At 40.6% G+C, this 21,065-nt stretch overlaps 3 protein-coding genes across 8 annotated transcripts in view; all 3 read left to right on the top strand.

Annotated features, from left to right (window-relative positions):
* The first annotated feature begins 245 nt into the window (after positions 1-245).
* Positions 246-5,001, top strand: LOC116223741 (cell cycle control protein 50A-like). The gene is made up of 7 exons (XM_031581590.2): positions 246-782; positions 1,369-1,488; positions 2,209-2,316; positions 2,435-2,525; positions 2,612-2,758; positions 3,048-3,254; positions 3,801-5,001. The coding sequence occupies exons 1-7, from the start codon at positions 537-539 to the stop codon at positions 3,992-3,994; spliced, it is 1,113 nt and encodes a 370-aa protein (XP_031437450.1). The 5' UTR covers positions 246-536; the 3' UTR covers positions 3,995-5,001.
* An 821-nt stretch (positions 5,002-5,822) lies between these two features.
* LOC105897050 (cytochrome c oxidase subunit 7A2, mitochondrial) lies at positions 5,823-9,092 on the top strand. Its single transcript, XM_012823898.3, has 4 exons — positions 5,823-5,943; positions 6,668-6,757; positions 8,532-8,616; positions 8,879-9,092. Exons 1-4 carry the CDS (start codon positions 5,926-5,928, stop codon positions 8,932-8,934), a joined length of 249 nt encoding a protein of 82 aa, XP_012679352.1. The 5' UTR covers positions 5,823-5,925; the 3' UTR covers positions 8,935-9,092.
* A 95-nt stretch (positions 9,093-9,187) lies between these two features.
* Positions 9,188-21,065, top strand: part of col12a1b (collagen, type XII, alpha 1b) — a 70,678-nt gene continuing 58,800 nt past the window's right edge. For 5 of the 6 annotated variants that reach the window (XM_031581585.1, XM_031581584.1, XM_031581587.1 and 2 more), the window contains exons 1-10: positions 9,188-10,567; positions 11,704-11,824; positions 14,766-14,882; positions 15,148-15,291; positions 15,431-15,487; positions 17,097-17,360; positions 17,908-18,072; positions 18,895-19,068; positions 19,304-19,594; positions 19,927-20,529. In XM_031581585.1, coding sequence (XP_031437445.1) covers positions 11,752-11,824; positions 14,766-14,882; positions 15,148-15,291; positions 15,431-15,487; positions 17,097-17,360; positions 17,908-18,072; positions 18,895-19,068; positions 19,304-19,594; positions 19,927-20,529 — 1,888 coding nt within the window. In that variant the 5' untranslated portion in view covers positions 9,188-10,567; positions 11,704-11,751. Of the gene's footprint in view, positions 10,651-11,703; positions 11,825-14,765; positions 14,883-15,147; positions 15,292-15,430; positions 15,488-17,096; positions 17,361-17,907; positions 18,073-18,894; positions 19,069-19,303; positions 19,595-19,926; positions 20,530-21,065 lie in introns of all 6 variants that reach the window. The other variant, XM_031581583.1, reaches the window with a different exon arrangement.

Raw genomic sequence — 21,065 nt, 5'->3', positions numbered from 1 at the left:
AAAATCTAGATATTTCATTATTTCATTAGGCTATATGTTCTAAATATCCTACTGCCGCAATAAAGAAAAGCTGACACTAAATAGCTTATGTAGGCTACTCCTGATTGTGCAGTGAACTCTGAGATCGTGTATCACCATGTTTTAGTTTTTCTATTGATGGATAAGGCCATGATATTGACGATGAATCACAATCAACTGGTAAATTTGTTTTTTATTCCCGCTATACGCCTACACCCACGTCTGTAAACCTCTGATGTCATTACGTAATAGACGCCTATGTGGTTGGCTAGCAATTTCCTGTCGCTCCTGCCCAACTAGCGGGCTAACAACAACACAAGTGACTAGCAATCGAGGCGAAATTATCAATCGTTTAAATTTTCTTTATACCCAACATCGATGTAACATTTCATGCCATCACTGTTTTAAGACTTAGCTAGTTAGTACGCTTGCTTACTTGTTAGACCAAGTAAGTAAACGTTAGCTAACTGTTAGCGTTTCTATCAGAAGACTGCAGTCAGAAATTTTCTACTGCAGTTATGATGGCGTCAAGCTACAACGCAAAGGAGGAAGACGGACATCACTCTGGGGCCTCTGGACCAGGTGGAGCTGCAGCGAAAAGCAAAAAGCCCGATAATACAGCTTTCAAGCAGCAACGATTGCCAGCTTGGCAACCGATTCTTACAGCAGGCACCGTTCTTCCTGCATTCTTCGTAATCGGTCTTATATTCATTCCTATCGGAATCGGTCTCTATGTCACGTCAAATAACATCAAGGAATTCGAGGTGGGTTCGCCAGCTAACAACTAACGTCACATTTCTAGTATTCTTAGTTAACAGTTAAAATATATAATTGTACTACATTTAGCAACATGATTATATTCTCTTGTGATGCCCGTAATGTTTACATCCATCATAATTATCTTGGTCGGGCGTTGTTGACTTGATGGCTAACGTTAGCTCAAGTTATTCTGTCGTAGCATTGCCAGCCAGCAAGTTAACGATTCCTAGCTAACTATAACAGGCAGGTATTATTATTGCATAGCTAGTCACACATTATTGGCGTAATTTAAATCTTAAAGATGCCTTGGCCATGTGACTTAGTTTAAATTGCACCCGAAGACGTTTACGGGGCTGTGTTTGAGGGCTATGACAGCATTGTCGAGCTAAAGTTAGGGATTCGTAGGGATAAGTTTAGGTAACAAGGTAACTATGTATGTTACCTATCTAATTAACTTATACGTTATGTAGATAGATACCTATACGTTTGTGTACTAACCCTTAACTAGCAAAGAAAAACTGAAAGAAGGTGACATGCAGTTGTGTATAAAGTGACCCTGGATGACCATGAATTCCTGTTTCCACTTCATAGATTGATTACACGGGGATTGACATGTCCAGTCCCTGTTTCAACTGTTCTCAGAACTTCAGCTGGAATAGCACTAAACCATGTAAATGTTCTCTTCCCTTTTCGCTGGACCAACCGTTCGAGGTGAGTGGCCTTAACATAACAGTCGTATTTACATCTGTATGATATTGTCACTCTTAAGCTCATTCAATTCAGTTTTGTTTTTGATTTCAGTAGTTCGTTCCACTGGCAGTGTGACTGCTGTTTGTAAACAGCAGCCACACTGTTACTGTTAAGAGTATTGTTGAGTAATGGGTTAAGTTACTGTTAAGAGTATTGTTGAGTAATGGGTTTTAAAATACACCAGTGGTTTTCAAAGTATTTATATTCCTGATGTAGGTAATCTGATTTTCCTCATGTAGGTATCTGATTGTTACTCAATTGACCAATTTCATTCCTTTTTAATCGATCTTTTAATAGCCTTTTTATTTATTTAGTTAATCCATTCTCTTAATTATTTTAATGTTTTATCTTTAACGTACTTTGATTATTTTAAATTGTTTTATACTTTTACTTATGAGCATCTCTGTTGTATGCCCCTTAGATTGAGTTTTCTGCCTTTTTACCCATTACTATTCTGGATTCTGTGTTGTCTGCCAGTATGTAAAGCACTTTGAGCTGCATATATTAAAAAAAGTGCTGTACAAATAAGGTTTATTATTATTATTGTAATTATTATTTAAAGAGTGCCTGTTCTACAGTGTTACTGTATATGAATCATACAACTACAGTACATCATACATTATTTAATACATAAATAATAAATACATTCATGGATTCTTATCTTTTCTCTTACTTTCTCAGAGTAATGTCTTCGTGTATTATGGCCTGTCAAACTTCTACCAAAACCATCGCCGTTATGTGAAGTCCAGAGATGACAGCCAGCTCAACGGAGACCTTTTCTCTCTCACGGTACATATGCAACATATTTGGCTAGAGAGATTGTTTATGCAGGAAGTTTGGGGGTTTCTGGTCCTCCTTTTGTCCTTTCATTGAGTGTTTGTTAATCAAGCTTTTACATGACCAACAGCATCCTAGCAAGGAATGTGAGCCCTACCGTACTGGCAGTGACAATAAGCCAATTGCCCCATGTGGTGCTATCGCAAACAGCATGTTTAATGGTAAGACCAATTTCACACAAAAACTCTGTGAACAGTATGACCAGATTGCAGATCTCTGATTTAGTTTTTCCCGACTTTCTTCACAGACACTCTGGAGTTGTATTACATCGACCCTAATGAAACCAGAACACTAATCCCCCTGGTGAAGAAAGGGATTGCCTGGTGGACAGACAAACATGTGAAGTTCAGGAATCCTGGAGGCAACAACTCCAACCTCACGGCCAGTTTCCAAGGTATTCTCAGCCACCTTCTAAGTCACCTTTAGCACACTTCTTCAACGGGTAGAAATGTCTAACGGTTACAAATCATCAGTCACACCTGTAATGTATTATCTATGATCAGTCTTGGCCCCAGTAGTGATTTTATTTTTAAATGATAACTGAAAAATCTGGCCATGTTTCTGATATATGACTGAATCCTGAATGAGAAACATGACTAATTATCCACAATTCAAAGATAACCAACCCACCCCTTTGTCAAGATTAAGCATTAGATTTGTTTTAAACTCTCATCTTTCTCTAGGTAACTCTAAGCCTGTGAACTGGAATAAACCAGCTTATGAGCTGGATGCTGATCCAGAGAACAACGGCTTCATCAATGAGGACTTCATTGTCTGGATGCGTACAGCCGCGCTCCCCACTTTCCGCAAGCTGTACCGCATCATCCAGAGGAAAAACAACATGACTCCCACACTGCCCCGTGGAAACTACACCTTGGAGGTCACCTACAGTATCCTTTTTTACAACTGAGCAGATGGATTATTTTCAAATGTGTTTAGTGTGTCTGAGCAAAAGACGTTGTCTGCTCTAGCTGTTGCACATAACCTTCGGAAGGCTATAGCACGAGTCCTTGAGAGAAACATGTGTAGTAGTGTGTACGGTTAGGGTCCTTTGAGAGTTCCGAATTGTTCACGTCTGTGGAGGTCAGATAGCCTATACGTTACAAGCTAATTACCAGGGAATCAATGGGAATTTAAACATCTGTCCAAATGTGTGGTCACTTAATCCAACAACTGACGAATCTGCTTTCAATGGATGTGGATAATTAGGTAAATGACTGAACTATTGTGTCTACATCACAGCATGAACCTGAAGTACCCTTTAACCCCTAGCCTCCTTACTTGCCCACCTGCCACCCATGTATAATGTTGCGGGTTGAACCCCTAGTTTAGGATTGTGCTTTTCACAACACCGCATACAGCAACTCCCTTAAATAGAGACAATTGTCCTATGTGTCTTTCTGATTATTGTCATTCCCCTTAACCTGGTGCAACAGATTACCCTGTACGCAGCTTCGAGGGCCGCAAGCGCATGATCCTCAGCACCATCTCCTGGATGGGAGGAAAGAACCCCTTCCTGGGCATAGCTTACATCACTGTGGGCTCTGTCTGTTTCTTCCTGGGCGTGGTCCTGCTCATCATCCACCATAAATACGGCAACCGCAGCAACAACTCTGACATCCCCAACTAGAACGCTTCATCGTTTTAACAACATTAGTGTTCTGCATGTTTGTCTGGCTGAGGGCATGGTGAAGAAAGACTGTTGTTATGCAAGCTTTTGCCATTGTGCGTGTGTGTATGAGTAAGCTTATGCCATTGTGCGTGTGTGTATGTGTAAGCTTATGCCGTTGTGTGTGTGTGTGTGTGCGCATGTGTGTGCGCGTGCACGCTATTTGGGTTGTCTGCTTGTGTATGTAAGTTGATTGGATGTCAGAGGACTAAGAAATAGTTTAACTTGGAAGTGTATTTATTTTTATTCTGATTATTGCATTATGGTGTATTTTGCTAATGTCGTATGCTTGGAAGGAAATGCTAGGACCTCCCCTCTGATATTGTGCTGATTTTTACTACTGATTGGAATGCTCTATGTCAAAAACAAAGCAGGTTATTTACAAGGGTTATTTAAGATATTGCCACTATGAGAATGTTATATTTGGATCTTCTTACTGGTGTTCGCAACAAGAGATGTGCGCAGTTGAAGTTATTTTGTGCTATATGAATACATGTTACATTGTCAGTTTACAGTATATACACAGCAATGGTCAGCTGGGCCTTTGTTATCATCCTTCGGAGATTGGTTTTATTACTTTGTACATTTTTTTATAAGTCACAAGCTGTTACTCTGATTGCGTGGGTGTACATAGAGTTAATTAGGTTTGTTTTATGTTAAGGGTCCCCAAAGAGATGTATGATTTATATAAATATTTTCAAAGTAGAAAGAGACTTTAAAATCAGAAAGATCATTTGAAATTGAAGGTCTCGCATGAAGATTACGTGCCCTTTTATGTTTATTTTATATTTTTTTTCTCTTCACAAAAGGGCCAGGGCCTAGTTTTTACTTTTCACAAACATTTTTGCACTTTCTGAATTGCCATAGAATTATTTTACTCAGTAGGCTGACCGTAAAAAAAAATGTCTGTTACATCAGTGTGCAAATTAACCTTTATGTCGTAACACAAATAAAACACAACGGAATAATTTCATATATTTATTTTATGAAGAGCTGGACTGGTAACCTGTTGCATCCGTACATGAGAAAGATGTGTCATCTCAACGACCATGTGTCTTCGTGTACAGTAGGCGGCAGTAGTATACTTGGAGTGGAGAACAATGAAAACAGCTACAGTAATGTACAATGAAACTACGTCAGAATAAAAGTCTTACATGAAATTGGCTATATGTATAATGCGAATGCACTGTGCTACAAGTAGAACTATACATTGCACATAGTCGCGTACTTTAATTAGAACGTTGCTATCATTAATGAACTTTAGGTAAGAAGAAAGTCGATATTACTTGTAGGTGAGGAAAAGTGTAATGCAAGTATTTCCAAACGAAAACTACACTACATTCAATTTTATTTATGTATACAAACATGAATCTTTGTCATAAAATAACGCATGCACAGATAGATTTAAGTAAAATATCTTTATTCCATAGCCTATTCTCGTCAAGTCTTAGGTTACAGGCTAAAACGTTCTCTATTCGACTCTGCAATAAGTAATGAAAAGGTGATGACTACAGGGTATATAACTATGAGTGTGTGTGACAGTGAATAGTTGGCTAGCTCGACATGCTGTTTGTTTGTAGATGACTGACTGTCATTTTGTATTGTCAGAACTTTAGACGAGGTTTTTGATTGCACTCGAGCATTTAACGTGATTTTGTTACGAATGCACTGTGCATCATTCAAAGTTGCCTCTGTAGGCGTCCTTAAGCATAGCGACATCTGATGTGGATGGGATCTTATGTGTAATATTTTTAATACAGTTTTTCCACAGTGGAACATGGCACTTTTAGTTTTGATTAAAGGTCCCGTTGCCGGATATACAGGAACGCTATTGTAGCTGAAGGCACGCACCATCCTTCGTGTCCTTGCATGACTCCAAAAGCCGGTTGAAGATGTATAAGCAGCTCATGGTAACTATAATTTCAGACCAATTATTGTATATTGCAAACACACGATAGCTCTGAGAGCGATATCAAATGTCAGACTGTATACGACAATTATCATTTGTTGTATAGTATTCGTGTGGATAAATTGGGATTTCAGAAAATATTGTTATTTGAAGGTAGCCAGTTGGCTAGCGGTCATGGATGTGAAGGACGAACTGTGTAAAGTTAGCTAGACAGCTCAAGCGGTAATATGGCAACATTAGCTAGTATACCAAAGTTCAAGTCCAGTTTACTTCCTGGACTGGTCAACTTGAATCATGAGAATAGCTAAATTGACTGTGATAATGCATTTTTGTTTTTGAACACATTCATTGTGAAGTACTGTCTAAGCCTCGCAAGAGGGATAAGCTAGATTTTTCACCTTAGGGCACATGAAATACATGCAACGTTAACGTTACTTCAATATTTTGAATATACTGGTGTAGCGGACTGGCTAAGAAGGTTGTTTCCTGTATACGTGCATGCTGCAATAAAAAAAAAACGAAAGTGAATTGTGCAATAACGTATTGGGTGACGTTATTCCATGCTGGCTAGATAAGGTTAAATTGTTAGCTAGTCAGTTACTTGTGGCTTTGGTCATTTTGATTTGTATCTGTTATTATTTTTGAGTTATTTGCATTTTGTAGCTGAATTTAGGCCTCCGACCGTCACCTTTATTGTAATGAATCTCTCGGGTGTGCTTCTGCAGACATTCCAGCAGGTGTCTCGGCGAATGCTGAGTACCACTGCTAACAAGCAGGTGATGAACCGGGTACCTCAGAAGCAGAAGATGTTTCAGGTGAGACTTTTATGATGATCGTTGCAGTCGACTTAATTGGTAACTGCGCAACTTTGCTTAAAGGTGCAGTGGGTAGAATTGAGTGACATTACATTTACATTTAGTCATTTAGCAGACGCTTTTGTCCAAAGCGACGTACAAGGGAGAGAATAGTCAAGCTACGAGCAATAGAACCTGGTGTAACAATAAATACTACTTTACATAAGAAATATAACTATATAAATATATATATGTCAGTCTCATTTTAATGAAAAATAAAGGATCATTTGAACTGTAAACTACAATAAGGAACACAATAGATAGATAGATAGAATAGATAGAAAAGCCTTTATTGTCATTGTATTTATACAACGAAATTTTGAATACCATGAGAACTCCTGTTCGTTTCAGTATCCGTTGCAAACTACAACTATCTTTTCCAGCTTCTCCCCAGTTGAGACCTGCTGTTGACCACGGCACCTAATGTGAGAGTTTCCTCTACCATGTAACTAGACACGGCGAGCTATTTGATCAAGTAAGGTAGAGGGGGTAGAGGAACGCCTCACATTATCATTGTGTGTGTGTAGTAGATGCAGCAGCCTATTAGTTACCATGAGGCATGATGGAACAGTAGCCTAAGGGAAATCATTTTTAATACATTTTTAATCAAATGTATTTTGCCAATTAAGTTCCCATCGGTGACCATAAAACCAATGAATGACATGTTTCAAGTTTTATAGTGATCATATCATTTTTCATTTGTTCAAGGTGCATAGTTTTTCCAATGAGCTCTCCGGCAGTTGAGCAAATAAGTAAGTTCTGCTTGCATGGCAGGAGAACTGGGCTTAGCATCCATTTGCCAGTTTGCAGCCAAGACGTCTTCCACATTGTCGGTGTTTGTCACTACTCACCACTAACTAGATGTCTCCGATATCAAACCTGTATACAGCTCTAACTGCTGTGTTGCCGTGGCGATATCAAACCTGTATACAGCTCTAACTGCTGTGTTGCCGTGGCGATATCAAACCTGTATACAGCTCTAACTGCTGTGTTGCCGTGTTGTGTTGCTTGGAAGAGTTGATCAGACTGCCACTCTATGGGTATTTGTTGAGTGGCGTTATATCAATCATGGTTGAAGCTATCTGATGTAAAAAGGAGGCTGACGTTCTATCGGAACTCATGCAATTGCATCCTAACCAGATGTCCATTCAGATTCTAACAGGCTAGTTGGGAATATTCAGTCTCAGTTTGCATTGTTCGTCATTACACATAATGTAACAACAGGGCCTTTTTTTGTTAAAGATGCTCCACTAATATGCTATAAAGTGAACAGTTTGATTTATCATATATTTGTCTTGATTATTATTCTGTCACCTGCTGCACAATAAACCATGGCATGTGTGAGCATGCATGATGCTTATGTCCCGATGCTGATAATGTTCCCCTCCTACACCGTTCGGATTTGGCATTCAGAAAACATCTTTCAGTCTGTGGACACACCAAACACCTGACGGGGGTGCCTGTCACTTTGAACGTTTTCTCATTGATGAATAGAGCTACACTTTAAAGTAGTAGTGCTCAGAAAAGTCCTGGAGACGTCTTCCTCACAGAACCCATGTATTTGAGTGATGACTGTGAGGAAGTCAAGATGGTAGAGGTGGTAGAGCTGAAACTCAGCTCTTTTTTTTGTTTTGTTATTACTATTTTGTTTGTTTTATTTTATTTTATTTTGTGACGCATGCAATTGACATCTTGTATTTGGCAAGTAAAGATAATTGTATATCTGGTCCTTCAGGAGGACAATGGCATTCCAATCCACCTGAAGGGCGGCGCTACAGACGCGATCCTCTACCGGACCACTATGGCATTAACCATTATGGGTGAGTGGTAGCACTTCTAATTGTAAGCCCAGCAATTTTCTCTGTAGCTCATCTGACAGGTAATTGCCACAAAGACTAATGGTTATGAACTCCAATCCCAAAGAGAATGTTTACTTATGTAGATAAGCATTGTACAATTGAATGGATAATCTGTTTTGGCTAATATAGTCATTTGGTAATGTACCACAGCTACAGGTGTGAAATGTTGTACTTTATGCCTTCAGATGCCCACCAAACTAACAGTGATGCCATTCTCTTACAGGGACAGCATATGTCATCTATGAGCTGGTAAATGCAGCCCTTCCCAAGAAGAAGTAGTTACTCCGACCTCTTGGCCTCTTCAACATTCCTCCAATGGTTGTACAAAATTCATTTTCAGGGAGTTCATTTGTTCCGTCATAATGATATTCATGTCAACTTGTAATTTATTCAATTGTGTATCATGAGGACAATAAAATCAACCTCTCTTGAATGGAGTTCCCCTCGTTTCCTCTACGTTTTTGGCAAGCAAATGTTTTGAAATGTGTAGTGTGAAAGGAACTTAACTGGTGTCACTTTTCAGTGGGTTTATAGGCCTTTTGGTGGTGTCACACATCTAAATGATCATAGTTAGAATATATTTTCTCCATAGGAGAACAAAGAATGGTTTAGTTTTGAATAGTTCCCCATTACATTCCACACAAAACAAAGAAAAGCCATTCAACTTCAGCAAATTGGTTTATAGGGCATATACTCTAAGGTTTGGCCTTTTCAGGGCAAGGGCAGGGTACAATCAATACTTATTTACGGAGACTCCCAATCAGACTGAGGTTAAAACATGAACTTTATTTTCCTCTGGCTTTTGAGCTGTAAGGCAGTAGGTGAATGGTTTGACTTCCTACATCCATACAGTGCAGTTTCCTTGCCTAGCCACAAGGGGGGTATGTCAGACAGTTAATGAAAACTTAAAATAAAAAAAGTGGCCTCAGCCAAACCCCAGTGGGTGAGTCTTGGTTCTCAGATTTATCCAAAGAGTCACATATTTGGTTATAAAGAACTGTACCTACCTAATCTACATCGTGAATGTTCTTAATTTCGTTAAATGTAAATTGAACGCCAGTTTCAACAATATTTGTATCAATTGAGAATGTATCGGATAAGTGTGCTTTCATTTCAGTCAGGGTGCTAAATATTTTGAAGGCATTTGTAATAAAGTATTTTTGCATGACCAATAAAGAGGTGCCATAAAATTCGTGTCAGGACTTCGAGGGGAATGAGACAGGATGTTCAGACGTGGTTACTTGTGTCTGTTGTAATTCATCATTGCCATAGGAAACACATATTTTTCACAGTAGCTTGTTACAACCGTATACAGCCAAAAAGGGCACCGCTGTTAGGACCCTTATTAATGTATTAATGGCTGCGTTTATCGTGACCAAGTATTTATCAACTAGCTAAGATTAGTCAGGTTAAAAAAGCTTCTTTAATGTTCTTGTCATACAGGCTTAGAATTTTCAAGGGACCCATGTCAAACCGCCCACAGATGACCACTGGAGATTGTCTACTAGTTTCCAACAACAGATAGACCTGTGGCTACAACGTTGTGAGGAACATCACCCAAAAGGAATGCTGAAAATGCGCAGTTTCCAAAAGTGCATTCCCACACACCAGAAAGTTTCATATTATTTCGTGGCAAAGCTCCAAAATTGCGTTGTGTCGTAAGAGCTTACGATAGTAAAACGAGAATCGGGGACAGCCCCCTATTAAGTAGCAGATTGTGAAGAAATTCTTCCCATTTGGAAAGAGGCTTCCTTTCTGGGACGTCCGAATCGGGAGCTCTGAGTGATCCGTCAGATCGAAAGTCTCCTCCACTCAAGCGGAGCCTCCCATCACGGTCTGGTCATCTTCGAAGAGCTGTGGCATCTTGACAAAACAACAAATACCGAGAAAGAACACAATTTTCTCTTTGAAGGTTAGGGTTGCTTTTCAGATTAATTGGAGCTTTTCAAATGACCATTCATATAACTTTTGAAAAAAATTGCCTAACTGCGTCTGGTAAGTAGAGGGTGATTTCTTTGCCTGAAGTCCACACGTTCTTTTGAAGGAAGTTTTATATTGGAAATGGAATCTTGCTTGCTGATGTAGTGGTTGATGAAGTAGTGACAATTAGCCTACTTGAAATGCACTATTAATTGACGCGCAAATGGATTGTCCATTTCACTTTATGCGCCAGTGGACTACTTCAATGATTAAATTTATGAAAGAAGTTTTCATCGCCTGGAATAGCTCATGTGGAGGTATGGTTCAAATACCGTGATCTAAATTACCGGATGTTTTATTTGGCCCAAATTTACTAATGCACAGGCAACATTCTGGGGTTGAGGATTTTCCGCGCCTTGTGAAAGCATGTCTTTGGAAATAGGAATGAATGAACAATTTGATCAACTTAAGTGTTGTTTTAAGATACGGATACAATCAGATGTGAATTCATTTATAAAACACCTGATACATTTGGCTCTGCTTGAGTTTGGGAGTTAGATACATTTGATGACTTGGAAAAGTTTTTTTTTTTTTATCAATGGTGTGGATATATTTTTAAGCTATATCGTGTTACCCTTATTCTGCCTGAACAGCTCTCGATCTTAGCTCTCAATTAAGTATATGTTGTGTCTTGACGTCTGGGCTACGAAGACTAAAAATCTTTTTTGCCAATGGAATGATGAACCCACCTTTAGCAAGTCATACTTTTTCGGATCCTCCGGGAGGCGCCCTTATACTAGCCTATAAAGTTGTGGCACTTCGGTGCCGTGTTGGAAAAGTAGAGATGCGCAACTCTATGTGGTCGTTATTAGGCCATTTGGGCTATGGCATAGCATATTGAATGCATCTATAGTCAGTAACGTTTGCCTCTCTTTTGTGCTGTGGACTCATAGTTATGTTCTTCTGTTGAATAGGTTTCTTCTGCAACCATCTGGGCATTCCACTGATTTTTTTATGAAATGTTTATTGAATCACGAGTCCAAATAGTTTAGATCCTCGTGAGCACTCTGAAAGTGGGTTCAGTGTTCGCTGTGCTTAATATCACGAAATTGTTTCTCCTCTTTGCAGATTAATTCATGTGCTTCTGAGGCAGGGAAGTAGTGAGAGGGTGAAAAAATGAAGACCAGGCTGTGTCTGGTAGCAGCTGCTGTCCTTGCAGTAGTAGTACTATTCGCTGTTGACGCACAAGGTAAACTTCCCTTGCCACACTGTGATGGTTTCCTCTTTTTCAACTACACCCCTCCCCCCCCCCCCCCCCCCCCTCTCTCTCTCTCTCTCTCTCCCTCCCTCTCTGTATTGTTTCTACAAGGTAATCTGTTTTTAATAATTTAATTACTATATGTAGCTAATGGCACAGTTACTTGTAATAAGGTGTTTATACATGTGTGTTTAAAAAAAATGAAATGCCAGTTTTTTTGTTTCTTCTGTGTTGTGTATTGTTGTGTTTCATGGTCATGTCGCATGCTGGGATTCAAAAACGAATCCTTTAATTGATATTGCAGCCAAACACTCAAATTAATCCAACCTATTTATTTTATGTGTATAGTATTTTAAATATTTCCAAACTGCCAAACAGTAACCAAAATAAAGGTTTGGTAAGTCGGTTTCAATGTCGAAATGGTTGCACCATTTCTTTCTTTTGATGTTTTTGAAGGATTCAGACATAATCTGAAGGTCCTTGTGTTTGTCTTGGGGTGTAATTAAAAGCTGTGTCTGTGTTTCCATGTTGGCATAATGTCTCATGTATGTGCAGTGGAAGGGAGGTGGAATAGTATCTAGCACTGCCACTGCATAGACTCTATGGTTACGTAAATTTACGGTTTTGTAAATGCTTCTGTTACAAGTATGACTTAATGTTTTCCATAAACAAGTATTTTAGGCTTTTTAGCAAAATGTCACTATGTTTACTGTTCTTTTCTGGGATTTGTTTTTTTATACTAAAATATTATTATTTACTTTTCACATTGACATTAACTATTCACATTAAGAGGCTGAAAAAAGCAGAAGTAAAAAGAACTCGACTGTTGAAGTACAAAACATTATGCATTTCTGCAGCAGAGTGGAAAACAGAATGGAACATTTAACTACTTTCATCTTGGGGAGAAGATTGCATTTCTGGTGGCCAGATTTCTCTCTCATCTCTCTCTTCTGTCATCATGGAACAAAACGACTAAATATGCCTCTCACAAATCATACTTCCAACAGTCGAGAGCAGAGAAAAACGAGGGAATATTTTAGACTTCTATGGCCCCTACTTTTCTCAGTGCAATTGTCTTGCTAGCCATGCGCCAAGTTAACATGCAGTGATCTAATGTCAACATGTGGTCAGTAAATCCTCTCACTTGTGATGTTTTCAATTAGACTTGGGCCTTCGCTGCCCTATAGGGTCACGACCAGTCAGAGGTCCCCATGACAACAGTGAGTTAACCCTGAGCTCAGAGATCTGCGTTCTGAACGCGTGTTAACAGAGCAACAGCCTACTTAGAGGACCTGAAGGTGAAAATGGGCTGCTCGTGAAGCAGCCCTGGAAAAATATGTGTGTTTCTCTAACACAATGAGGCTGTAGTATGAGGCAAGAATGAGATGAACACATAGTTGTAGACCACCGCCACAGACATTAAAGAGAGGGGGGGGGGGGGGGGGAGGGATTTCGTTAGTGTGTGTGTGTGTGTGCGTGTATGTGAGTGCACGGTGGTTTAAATTCGTCTCCCAATGGGGAGTGTATGGGATAGTTGGGATGGGGCCCAGTCGGGAAAAAAAGGAAAGCAGTGATCGTGATCATGACGGTTGAATTGATCTGCCAGGTTGGTGGTTCTCATTTTTGATGTTTTGTTTACTGGTCAAGTCGTTTTCCTTTCGTGTCCTTGCACATTCGGTTTGTCCCCTGAGCCATTGCTTTACCATAATATTTTAGAATGATATTCTTCATGTCACGTGCTAGTCTTATGAAAGCTCTTGTGTAGAAATGATTATTTCTATAAATAGGGCCCTTAGGCAGGATCTAGATGAGTAGTTTTAACTTCACTTTCATACTCACGTATCTTTCTCATAACCAAAGTTAATGTTTATTTAGCATGTACTAGTTTGCAGTGATGTGCTGTTGGTGCAGTTGAGGTACATTAGGTTTTTTTTTTTAATCGCTTCATCTTACAAAACTCACAACCAGTTAGGGATCTCACAGATAATTGAACAAATAGATTATGATCACCAGAAGAATATCATTTTAAAATATTTTGACCAAAGTTTCTGTCTACGTGTGATCTGTCTTGTACATGGAAATTTCAGTTCCACAAGTTGTTTCAAACAACTTTTCATGTACATATGCATGGTGTGACAATAATCTGTTCAAAGCGAACACAACAGGTGTCTCCACGACACCATGTTAATTTGTCTCTTTTATTTTGATGTACATGTTTCATGATGTATCACTGGATTGTTTTTGTGTCTTCATGTCCCTAGCTTACTCAGTATGTGAACACGCTGCAGTAATGAAAAGAACGTACACTAAGGTCAATCATGACTTTGTGTACTCTTTTAAAAGGTTTGCAATGGATGCCAGTACTGAAGTAGATGCAATAAGAATAGTGATGGTACAAGTGGCTAATATATTGCCATGAGAGGCCTACAGTTACTTCCTCTCAGGCTAGCCTGACTCCATTGTAGAATCGATACCTTGTGTTTGTTGTAAAGAAAGTCATTGTCAGTGACAACCGGCTCCACACCAGGACTCCAGCTGTGCTGGGCTGACATCTTTCACAGCATGCGAGTGTTCAGTCAGTCCATTCCATGTGTTTTTGTGTCACTGTGAAGATCTCTGTGGAGCACCCCCTCTGTGTTCTGATAGCTTTGTTCTGATTTGTGTGTGCTTGAGTTGCTCACTGTGGCCCCATGGCCCAACAGCTCAAACGGATGTCATTTTGAACCAAAATGGCCGCCTCTCATAGTGTCTCTCATCACTTGTGTCATGTTGCCTTTCGTTCATTTGTGCTGTCACAACCCCCAACAATGAACGAGATAACTTCACCACTGAAGTGTTGATCGTTGGGAACTCATTGTTATCTTTATTGATGAATACAATTTTTAGACCAAAAACAGCTGTAATTAACATCTGCAATGTCCTCTCTCTACAGTTGTACCGCCCTCAGAATTGAGGTTTAAAATTCTAAATGAAAACACAGTAGAAATGTCATGGAGGCCGTCACTAACACGCATACAAGGCTACAGGCTACAAATAGTAGCAGAGTCAGGTAAGTACCTCATTCCTTCCCAAGACCCTCCAGAGGTTTATCTGTTGGATTATGTTTTAAGGCCCTGGCCTCAAATGAGTCACACCAAACCATGACCTGATCTCAGTTCAGTTTTAAATGTGATGTTTTTTCATATCAGAGGTGTTTTTATTTGCATCTCATTTAAGGCAATCTGCCTTATCATATTTCCATTTGAAAAATGCCTTTGCAAATTAGTGTATGTTGCAGTGGTTTAATGGCCATTTTGTCTCATTTTTTTTTCCAGATGAACCAGACAGAGAATTGAGCCTCTCATCATCTTCCAGAAAAACATCTATCACAGACTTGACCCCAGATATGAATTATATGATAACCATCATTGCATACTCTGGGTCTGAAGAGAGTTTACCCATCTCTGGCCAGATAACAAGTGAGTTCTGTTTTAGGATATTCTCTTATTTACTGTTTACTGAAAGTTGGAAAAGGACCAATTACTGCTAGTTTTTTTTAATGTATAAACCTGATAGAGTCAAAACCTTCCCTAATGACTATTTTTTCTCATATTTAAGTCCAGTCAAGTGGCACAGGTGGGGGCACCAGGAAACCCCAGGTCACAGATGCAATCAGTAAGTCATTCCAATTGACTTTTACCTTTTAAGATGTTGTGAGGTCTTCAAGTGCAGCATATGTGACGTTCGAAGAATGCAATCATTTCATAAATACGATTGATAAAGAGAATACATGGTGAGCTTTCACTATGGGATTACCAGACCTCCACACATACCATGTTCTCCATTTGCAGATGTATGTGCAGTCGAGGCAGACATGTCTTAGCATTGACTGCCCTTAGCTCCAGTCACTCATCTTTGCCTATGGGATCTTTCCACTCTCCCGCGTTAGTATTTCTGACTGGAAGTTTCCACCATCTGTACCCTAACTCTAACTATTCTTTCTATTGTCGCACTTGAGTTGTAACTCCTGATAATGTTAGCCACTATGTTGATTAGTCAGTGTAGAGTCACTTGTGCCATTCATGGTAAAGCCGTAAAGTTGCGGACATTTTCCCATTCGCTCTCCTTGAGCAGTCGAGGGTGCCGGGCTGAGTTAACAGCTGTATCGGGGACCCTTGGACCTGGGAAATAAACTCTTAAAGCCCTTAAACACCGAGGGAAGTGGAAAGCATTACAGATCCCACTTTACAAGTGTGCTGTGGCCTCCAGTCCAACTCCTCCCTCGTCTTCCCTTCTCTCCCCTCCCCTCCCCTCGCCTCGTCTTCTCCTCCTTCACACGAGACAGAATGTTTGGGCAACCCTACGCTCACTTTCCCCTCCAACGCATGAAAAGGAGGTGGAGGAGAGATGGAAAATAATCTCAAAGAGTGGAGCAAATCGGCCTCCTCATATGGACTTTCACACTAACAGCCCAGGACTTTCTGTGGAAATATCCTTCAACACATTTTTTTTTCTTTCTTTTTCTCTTTCCCCCCATACATTTTTCTCATGGAAAATGCATTAATCAAATTACCAACAATAAAACTCAAATGCCAAGTCGCAATTTTCACCGCCATCTAAGAGCTGGCCCAGTGAACCAGCCAATCAGAGCTCATAGACAGGTCCCAGGAGACACTGGAGAGACACCTTTGAAGTTGGTGGATCCCACTAATCATAAAGTCCCATGTTGACACCTCACCCAGAGGTGAGGTAACTAGAGCTGCAGTAACCTCAGAGGATTGAACTATACAATAATGTTATGGAGATGAAGAGCATTAAGGGACTAGCCCTCCTATGTGTACTGTCTTGGTAGCATGTCATTGTAATGAACTGAAATGACACCTGAACTATATGTTTTGGAACGCTCACTGTAGGATACACGCTGTAAACTCTTCATGCAGTCAAGTCTTCTAGCAAGTCCTGTGTGAACAACAAAGCTTAAAAAAAAAACATAGCTTGTGGACAGAGCAGAAGTAGAGAGGGGCCAGTTATTTTTATGGATTTATTTTGTATCTTTTTTAAATTGGAACGCAAGATGGAATATTTCATGGTTTTCTTTCATACATCACTTTTCCTTGACCACTTGCACATTCACATTCAGTTGCGGACTGGGGACTTGTAAATATACAGGAACTGGACATGCTTCCTTTAAAAAAAAAAACTGTGCATGTTCCGGTTCAATTGGTTTCCAATGAATGCCGGAATTTTCCTGGGCTCTGACTCTGAATCTTCTCTCTGTTCCCAGAATGCACCGTTGGCGCCATTGCTGACTTGGTCTTCCTGGTGGATGGCTCTTGGAGTGTTGGACGTGAGAACTTCAAGTATATACGTAACTTCATTTCCGCCATGGCTGGTGCCTTTGACATCGGGGAGGAGAAGACAAGGGTTGCTGTGGTTCAGTACAGCACAGACACCAGGGCTGAGTTCAACCTGAACCAGTACTCCAAAAAGGGCGAACTTCTGCGGGCTATCAACAACTTGCCTTACAAGGGTGGCAACACCATGACAGGTACATCATGCATGCACAAATCTACCAATCACTGCTGAGGTCATCAAAAGACTCACTTACTTACTTACAGCTGGTTGACATTACAACCAAAAGTTAGAAGTAATCCCCTGAACAAAACATAGACTACGTCTAGCTGTGAAATGTCGTTGTAAATTTAAACGAGTGTGTGTCTCACACAGTGCAGGTCTTGTCTTAGCATTCAGGCAGACGGTGTGTTTCTTTCACTGCTGACTCAGGCTCTCATTGTCTTTGTGGTTTTTGCCTTTGGGCCGCTGATCTGGAGGCCTGGCCAGGCTCAGTGCAGGCTCGCCAAAATCTACTTACAAGGGCAAAGCCTGACCTCTAGCTCTCTCATAACCACGAAACTCGAGATCTCCACCTTGAGTGAATACTTTCCATACAGTTTATGAGTGGAAAACAAATCCCCCTTCCACATGTTTATATCACAATGTAACTCTGGTGGACAATAGTTTTAAAAAAGAATGAAAATAAACTACCAATAATTTTCTTACTAATATGGAGTGGGATCTGGAAATTGGTTGTGTAGGTGACGCCATGGACTTTCTGCTGAAAAACACTTTCACGGAGGCGGCTGGATCCAGGAAAGGGTTCCCCAAAGTGGCCATGATTATTACGGATGGGAAGTCACAAGACTCAGTGGAGGGCTACGCCAAAAAACTCAGGAACAGTGGAGTTGAGATTTTTGTCCTGGGTAAGTGTGCACAGTTGTGTGTGTGTGCAAGTATATGTGCTTGTTAAAGTGCATGTCTGTATGTGTGGGCGAAAGGGAAGGAAAGACAGCGGGAAAGCGAGCAAGAGAGAGAGAGAAAGAAAGAAAGAGAGAGAGAGAGTGTGTGTGTGTGTGTGTGTGTGTGTGTGTGTGTGTGTGTGTGTGTGTGTGAGAGAGAGCATGTGCTGCTACTCCCAGCATTTTTTTTTTTTTTTTTTTAAAGAGAGCACATCTGTGTGTTTTGATCCTCTGTCCAGCACTATGCTGTGTGGTCCTGCTCTGCCTCATCCCAAGCCATTTTTTATGACAGGATTGAAAGCAAATGACAAAAATCCAACAGTCCAAAGTGTTAAATGCCTTTTACAGACACCGTTGGCTGTGTTGTCATAGTTTCCAACCAAAAATATGCTCTCCTCAAATGTTTTCCAATGGCGATATGACCCACAGTTCCTCACTGCAAAAGTACAAAGTGCCACAGTGTGCATCCTTAGAAAGGAGAAATTATAAACTTCTTCCACGTTTTGTATGTTTATGGAGTATTTCTAGTTCTTGACATTCCGTAACAGCACTGAGCCCTCAGAAAAAAAGCATGCACATGTTAATTTTCCTCATTCTCACATGCCTTCATAGGATTTACAAGGAGTATTTGGGATTTATTGGTGTTGACTCTTGACTAGTAAATGAGTAAATGTCCTGTATTTGGCAGGCAGTGAGAGTTAATATGAGCCTATGGAACATTTTCAATTTTTTTTATGAGAGGCCGTATACATCTTGTCATTTTTTTGGTTTCTTTTGTCTAAAAAGGTATCAAAGAGGCAGATGAGGCTGAGATGAGACAAATGGCTTCCACCCCTCACAACAAACACGTCTATAACGTCCCCGACTTTAATGTGATCAAGAGCGTGCAGAGGGGGCTCATCACTGAAGTGTGTGCTGCTGTGGACGACCTGCTCAACTCACTCGCCAGTGGAGAGGAAGGTGAGTCTGTCTGTCTGTCTGTCCAGTCTGTCTGTCCAGTCTGTCTGTGTGTGTGTGGCCCCGTATTCATCTAGTTTTCATGGTCACCCCTCTGAATTCGTCTTCTTCTATGTGTTGGGTCCATATTTATCTGGTCCTCTATCTATGTCCCAGCTCATCTCCTTGTGTCTTTGTCAAACCAACATCAAAGGGTAATGAAAGCATGTTTTTGTTGTATGGTCACCCCTTTGTGTAGTTGTGGAACCTGCCTCAGGATTGCACGTCACTGAGGTCACCTCCAAGTCCATGAGACTCCAGTGGGACGCGTCCCCCGGTGAGGTGACAGGCTACAAGCTGCAGCTGGTCCCCATGATGGCAGGGGCCAAGAGACAGGAGCTGTATGTGGGCCCCACACAGACATCGGTCAATGTGCGCGACCTCTCCCCAGAAACACAATATGAGATCAGCCTGTTTGCCCTCCAAGGCCTGATCCCCAGCGAAGCAGTCATGGCCATGGAGAAGACGGAACCTCTTAAAGTGTCCATGGGTAAGACATCTCATCCTATTTGGTCTTTTAGTGAGAACATATCCTCCCAGTCACTCATTTTAAAAGGCACGATTCTTTGTTAAGATTTTCTCTTTGTTTATGTATTTGAAGTGATATCTGGAGTTATTTAGTTTTTTCTCTGTAAAATAAACCATTGCTGTAAGCATGTTGGCCCCATGGTCTAGAAATGAATCTGAGGTAACTACATTTTTCAATTTTTTTTTCATTGCTGTATTGTTGCAAAACAAAGACTTCAGGAAGTATATCTTGACATATCAAACCATACTGCTAATCCAACTCTAAGCACTAATCTACTCCTTCTTTTTCCCTAGAGTGCTCCCTTGGAGTGGATGTACAAGCAGATGTTGTCCTCTTAGTCGATGGTTCATACAGTATTGGTCTGGCCAACTTTGCCAAAGTGAGATCCTTCCTGGAAATTCTGGTCAACACCTTTGATATTGGACCGAACAAGGTTCAGATGAGCTTGATCCAATACAGCCGAGACCCATACACTGAGTTTTACCTCAATACTCACAACGACCTACCTGCGGTCCTCAAGGCAGTACAGACCTTTCCATACCGCGGTGGCTCAACGAACACAGGTCGCGCCATGACCTATGTTAGGGAGAAGATCTTCATTCAGAATCGTGGTGCAAGGGCCGATGTTCCTCGCGTCATGATCCTTATCACAGATGGAAAATCATCGGACGCTTTCAAAGATCCAGCTGGTAAGCTGAGACACGCTGATGTGGAGGTCTTTGCTGTCGGTGTGAAGGACGCCGTCCGCACAGAATTGGAAGCTATCGCCAGTCCTCCCACCGAATCGCATGTTTACACTGTGGATGACTTTGATGCTTTCCAGAGGATTTCCAATGAGCTAACCCAATCCATTTGTCTGCGAATTGAGCAAGAGCTTCTTAACATCAAGAAGAGAAGTGAGTATTTTTGGCCTTTATGAAATGACCTGACAGTGATTATGTGGGCTTGTGTGTTGTCAAATCTGAAATTTTTGTTGTGGGATCAGGAGCTGTACCTGTCAGATTTTGTTTGTACAAATTGATCTTGCCAAGTGAACCTGTTTTGTGACAGGTTCAACACATGTTAGAAATGAATATCTTTTGTACCAGTTATATAATTGGTCTCTAGAGTAGCTTTCGCAGCTCCGCTTTGCGCAGCGGAAAAGTAGCCTGGAAATGAAATGGATGCACCACTTGCCTTTAAGTGTTGGTGCGTCAGACTCATTTAAAAGCCTGTTCTGGGTATAATGAGTTTGGTTTTAATGGGGTTTGAATCGGAAGATTTAAATTTTTTTTTTTTTTGCAGAGCAAATCAAAAATTCATTGACCACATGCTCGCAATTACAAATGTCGGAGAGTGCATTTACAAAAAAAACACCTCATGTGTGTGCACTTTTGTGTGCGGCAATGTGCTGCACATATGTAAAAATCCCTGCTCTAAAGGAGCTCTCTTC

The sequence above is a fragment of the Clupea harengus genome, chromosome 15, assembly GCF_900700415.2.
Source record: "Clupea harengus chromosome 15, Ch_v2.0.2, whole genome shotgun sequence".
NCBI lineage: Eukaryota > Metazoa > Chordata > Actinopteri > Clupeiformes > Clupeidae > Clupea > Clupea harengus.
This window is presented reverse-complemented; position numbering and strand designations above follow the sequence as displayed.